The sequence below is a fragment of the Helianthus annuus genome, chromosome 1 (genome assembly GCF_002127325.2).
Source record: "Helianthus annuus cultivar XRQ/B chromosome 1, HanXRQr2.0-SUNRISE, whole genome shotgun sequence".
Lineage (NCBI taxonomy): Eukaryota > Viridiplantae > Streptophyta > Magnoliopsida > Asterales > Asteraceae > Helianthus > Helianthus annuus.
In genome coordinates this window covers 93,832,407-93,838,599 of record NC_035433.2, presented here as the reverse complement: position 1 = coordinate 93,838,599, position 6,193 = coordinate 93,832,407, and the positions used below count along the sequence as shown (strand labels likewise).

General features: G+C 35.8%; 1 protein-coding gene across 1 annotated transcript; it reads left to right on the top strand.

Moving 5' to 3' along the window:
- The first annotated feature begins 1,812 nt into the window (after positions 1-1,812).
- On the top strand, positions 1,813-5,578 carry LOC110930283 (protein FAR1-RELATED SEQUENCE 5-like). Its single transcript, XM_022173574.1, has 6 exons — positions 1,813-1,831; positions 2,743-3,538; positions 3,712-3,970; positions 4,171-4,740; positions 4,859-4,905; positions 4,969-5,578. The coding sequence occupies exons 1-6, from the start codon at positions 1,813-1,815 to the stop codon at positions 5,576-5,578; spliced, it is 2,301 nt and encodes a 766-aa protein (XP_022029266.1).
- The last annotated feature ends 615 nt before the right edge of the window (positions 5,579-6,193 follow it).

The following is a 6,193-nucleotide window of genomic DNA, read 5'->3' as shown; positions in this document are numbered from 1 at the left end:
TGCTGGAGTGGTCATGGATCGAAACTCTTGGATGCTTAACTTATTATTATGAACTTACGATTTTGAACAATGAACTGACAATTTACATTATGCTTCCGCTGGATAATTAAATTGGTTTGAAATCTAAGTTGTTGAGAATTACTTATTATGAAATGGAAAGTTTGTTCACATATTTATTACTGGTTCAATTTGATTGGTGGCTCGGACTCTGATGCGTAACACGCCTCGCGGAGTTCCCGCAGGTGGTATTTTGGGGGTGTTACAGTTACAATTGTAACATGTCGCGTTCTTCAACTCCTTGCAATCTAAAGTCTTGTGACCCTTGGTCTTGCAAATTCCACACAGTTTAGCACGTGGGTCAATCGTACATTTTCCAGAATGTTGCTTTCTGCAGTTACTGCATTTGGGTCTGTTATTAGACTGACTCAAGTTTTTCCTAAACTTGGAATCTTTCTTGCGCTTAAAACTTCCCTTTTTCTTCTTGTCAGATCGATGAGAGTTCTCCTCCTCTCTTTTCCTTTTTCCCTCGCCAGAAGCCTTAACAGACTTATTTCTGATTGCATCTAAGGTGAGAGATAAGGATAAGTCCACAACGGACCTATATGTGGTAGGCCTAGATGCTTTAACATTTCCCTTTATCTCTGGTGCTAGGCCTCCAATAAAACGCGCTATGTGTTTAGGTTCAGGGGTGACTAAATAAGGAACTAGGCGGGATATAGTGTTAAAACTTGTCACGTATGCCTGGCAATCTAAATCCTTCATGACCAGAGTCAAGAAGTCTGTTTCTTTCTTTTCTACCTCATGCTGAGGACAAAAGTTTTCCTTGATTAATGCAACAAATTGATCCCAAGATAAGTTGTAAAGTAGGACCTTTCCCGTGGCTTGGAGCAATGATCTCCACCATGCCAACGCTTCTCCTTTGAATGATTGTGAAACAAATTTCACAACATCTTGCTCCGCACAACCGCTGATGTCAACAAAGGTGTCCATTTCATCGAGCCATGTCATACAATCGATGGCTCCTTTCTCTCCTATAAAGTCTCTGGGCTTGCAGGAGACAAAATATTTATATGAATAGGTCTTAACTGGTGCCTCTCGATGAAGCACAACCTGTCTAGACGGAACACTCCTCTGATTTGATGAGTGATGAACATCGTCCTCCCTTGACTCATGTGTTTTAGAAGGGGGCTTACTACGAGCCACAGATAGAGTCTTAGAGTGTGTATCACTTGGTTCATTAAACTGTCTGTCAAGAGCTCGAGTAATAACATTATCTATTAATGTCTGCAGTTCCGCACCAGTTATATTTATTCTGGTAGTATCATTGTTCTCCTTCGGGTGGCTGTTGACCTCCTCTGATCCAGCCATGTAGCTTGATTGCTACATAGACATTGACAATGATTTTTTCCGAGGTTATTATGGAATCATCATTTTTAACGATTCATTAACCATGGTAATATAAACCAGGTAGAGGATCCTGTAAAAAGTGGGACTTTTGTAAGAAGTGTAAGAAATAATCTTGGAATGACAAGTGTCCCTCCTCTTAATTAATTCAAAAGGGTAGATTAGTAATTGTACATTTTTGTTATTTAATTGATTAACAATATAACTGAAAAAAAAAATAACTGTCGATGAGATTGTTTAGGGATTGGATCGAATTTTATATTTTTTTTGCAAGATACAGTACGATTGTTATCTACGTATCATTCATCATCAATTATAAATACAACAAGGCTTATTAAATCGATAGACACAATACAGTTGTTTAACGTCTGCGCCCTTCTTCGATTCTGGTGTTTTATATCAATTTCAATGGAGTCCGACGATGCAGGTACATGTGTATCATAGTATTTTAATCTCTTAATAGTTATCATGTTCCGATAATTAGTGTTATTTGTTCGACATTTTGTTTTTTAGTATGCCGTTTTTACAGGACATTAGTATTGTTTGATTTTGTGTATATGTAGTGTTTTATACATTAAGTTGTTCAGGGTATTGTTCTTTTACTGTTTTTTCTTGATTAGTTTTTTTTTATTATTTTTGTTTGATTTTTTAGATGTTTAGTGTTATATGCATGATCCGTAGTGTTTTATAGTGTAGTGTTATATGCATGATCAATATTCTGTTTTATAGTTTTTTAGATGTGTAGTGTTATATGCATGATCAATATTCTGTTCACACATCTTATTTTCCTTTCATAGTGTTTTATACATTGAATTGTTTACCTTTGTTTTAGTAAGTTTTTGTAGTGTTTTATAATTAACAAAGATATATTTTTTTTCATATTTAGGTGTATAGTGTCATATGTATGAACAATAGTGTTATATTCTATTCACACATCTGAATTCCCCTTCATAGTGTTTTATACATTGAATTGTATGTTGTAGTGTTTTATCATTAACAGGGTTATTTAATTAATTTTTTTTTTATATTTAGATGTATAGTGTTTGTATCCACAATATATAGTGTTATATTATGTATAGCAATCTTAATTTCAATTCATAGTGTTTTACCCCACACCAATACTGTTATATTCTGTGCAGACATATTTATTTTATTCGGCATAGAGTTTTTATTATTATTAAGTGTTTTAAATCAACAGATTATTTGTTAATTAAGCTGTATAGTGTCTTTACAGGAAACATATAGTGTTATTTCTTCATATAGTGTTTTTATCAGATTTAGAAACATGTTCTTATCACTGTTTTTATAAATGACTGACGTGTCGATTTTTCGTTGTAGATAGTCCTACATACCAGCCCGTTGGTAATGTTCAGGTGTCCCCAAATTCTGGAAGGAGGACATTTATTCCAGATGTTGATGATTTGATTAAACCTCAGATGCATATGCTGTTTGATTCGCTGGAAAATGCCTTTCTTTTTTACCAAAGATATGCTAAGGCGGGAGGTTTCACAGTTAGGAAGGGTACTCAATACGAGCCTCGAAAGGGTGTAATACATAATAAATGGTTCGTATGCTCAAAAGAGGGTACTAAACCCTTAAAGGCGATTGACTCGACTCAGGAACCTGGTAGTTCTAATGTTAACTCGAAGTCTAAGATCACTCGAAGGGTTCCTTCTATAAGGACCAGATGTGAAGCGTGCATTCGGGTTAAGTTAAACCCGGATAATCTTTACTTTGTTTATCACTTCGAGGAGTCGCATAATCACTCATTTGTTGCTGAAGATGACAGGTACTTGCTTCCTGAAAACAGATCTATGAATTATGTACAGGAAGAAGCCGTGAATGCTTTGAGTACCATAAACGTTGGTCCAGTTAGAGCGTTTAACATTATGAGGACTCTTTATGGAGGTTTTGATAAGGTAGGTGCCACTAAAGTTGACTTCAAAAACTTCAAGAGAGACTTAAATAGGTATATAGCTGAGTACGATGCTGACATGGTTATCAAACGCCTAAGAAGGAAGAAAGAATTTATGCCCAATTTCTCTATGGAATACCTTACAACTGCCGATGCTGTTTTACGTGCGTTGTTCTTGGCCGATGATGATTCAAAGAGAAATTTTAATATTTTGGGGATGTTGTGTCCTTCGATGCTACTTATCGTGGTAACAAGTTCGTATCCTACCTTTATTTTTAGATTCATTACATCCATAATAGATCTATATCATAGTGTTTTAACACCATGATAATGTTTTTAGTGTAGTGGTATATGCATGAAAAGACTCGTTAACTTTATATTTTTTTGTGTAGGTACAATATGATGTTTGTACCTTTTACCGGCGTTGACAATCACTATCGTAATGTTACCTTGGGTGCTGCTATAATAGGGGATGAAACTGCCGAAACATATAGCTGGTTGCTTAACGCATTTCGGCAGGCGTTTGGGCGCGCACCACCTGTGATTGTAACTGATCAAGACCCAGCGATGAGGAAAGCTATTCAAGATACTTGGCCTGAAAGTAGGCACAGGCTTTGCATGTGGCATATAATGGAGAAACTTACTACCAAGGTTTATTAAATACCAAAATTATGGTTTACGACGTTTATTGTTTTAATGGAATTGTTTTGTTGGTTTTTTGTACTTTTTTATATATGAATATGTCGTTTTTTGTTTATCGATGTTGTTTTACTTTTATATAATGTTTTATCAGGTTTTATCATGTATTTTGTATATTTAATTTTTTTTATTGTTGACTCGTTGTTTATTAGGTTGGCGCCAACCTATGCAATAGCACCGATTTTAAGAAGAGTTTGTGTGATATTGTTTGGACCGATGCATTACTACCAGAACAGTTTGAAACTGAATGGGGTGTTATATTGGCTGATTTTGATTTGGTGAATCATGAATGGTTACAGTCAATTTATCAGATTAGGTATACATGGATCCCGGCGTACTATCGTGATCAACACATGTCTGGGCTGATGCGTACCTCATCACGTTCGGAGAGTGAGAACCATTTCTTTGGGCAGTTTTGCAACCGGAACTGTATGCTTGTTGAATTCTTGGGGCATTTTGATTCTGCAATTGAAGCCCAAAGACACGAGCACAGGAAGAATGATCACGATACTAGGCACACGAACCCCCAAAAATTTGCAAAAGAGTTTGTCTTAGAACAACAGGCGGCAAACATATACACACGGAAAATTTTCTTTCATGCGCAACTTGAAATTCAGACAGCCATTCACAAGTGTGGTATTGGAAAATGGGATGATAGAGAGGATAATTTTGTGAACATCTCTGTGAAGGACTTTTCTCAAACGTGTACTACATTTTTTCAGGTAACCATAGAATGTAACAATTGTTTGTTTATAATTTTTTCTTGTCCATGGTGTTTTATCTTATAGTTTTAGTTGAGTATATATATTTGTTCTCATTTTTTTTGTTTTTATGTATTAGGTTATGATGCGGCAGCTAGACATGACCGTTAGTTGTTCATGCAATAGGTATGAACAGTTTGGGCTTTTGTGTGCGCCCATTTTTTGCGTTTTGCGGTTTCTTGATATCAGGCAGTTCCCTGAAAGGTATATAATGCGACAGTGGACCAGGGAAGCTGTTCCTAATAGTGCTCCTGGAGCGATATTAGGGATTAGTGAAAGTGATGATCGGTACCAGCAAGTTAATGGTGTTGTAAGGGAGATAACAAGGTCAGCCGAGTCTCTTATTAACAGGTTGGTTCATAACTTTGATGCGTTGTGCGCTTTCAGGGACCATGTTGTCCAGTATCAATCGACCGCTGATCAGGCAGTCGTAAACACGCCCCCTAGGAGTCGTCGCGATAGGTTTGCTGAAATAACTGGATACACGCAAGAAACACCTGTAACTTTTCGCATGCCGAAAACCGTTAGATTTAAAGGTATGGGTAAACCTTCCAGAATGAAGAGTAATCGTGAAATTGCCATTATTCAATCTGTGAAGAAAAAAAAAGGTCGTGAATGTAGCAATTGCAAACGTCGGGGGCATAATATACGTACCTGCACGTACCCGGCAAGAGAAAAGGCCGACGACTCCTCAGAAAGTGATGAAGCGGCCCTTGAAGGAGAAGACGAAGAGGAGCTAGAAGATGCGGCGGGTGAAGGAGACGACGAAGAGGAGCTAGAAGATGAAGAGCAGGAGTAGTTGATTACTAAATTATGCAAACTTTGAGTTTTTTTTTCTATTTTTTAATGACGTTTAATTTTTTGTTGGATTCCTTGTGTTGGAGTTTCTAGATTTCGAACTTGTCTTTTATTTTCATGTTGGCCATGAATGGGAAAACATAATTTTTTTTACGTTGTTTTTTCGTAAATTCGTTTATCATATTCTAAATATAGTGTTTTATATTTGAATTGTAGTGTTATATTATAGGTTCAATTTCGCATAACATGAATCAAATGTGTCCATGCTGGTAATCTGTATTAAATGCAGTAATATACACGGTGTTATTGTGATATACAGTTAGTTTAAAGTCTGACATTTACTTATAGTGTTTTATGTATAATTATAGTGTTATGTGTTTTTGAATTTGTACGTTATCAAGATGAATAGAAGTTGTAATTTTTTTTAAATTGATCTAAATGAATTCTTTTTTTATAATATAGTGTTTTATATTTAAATGTAGTGTTACATTATAGTTTCAACTATGACAACAATAATCACGTGAATCAAACACTTACATGCTGTCACATTATACATGCAGTGTTTTATACTGAAATATAGTGTTATATTAAGTAAAATAGACCATTACCATCACTT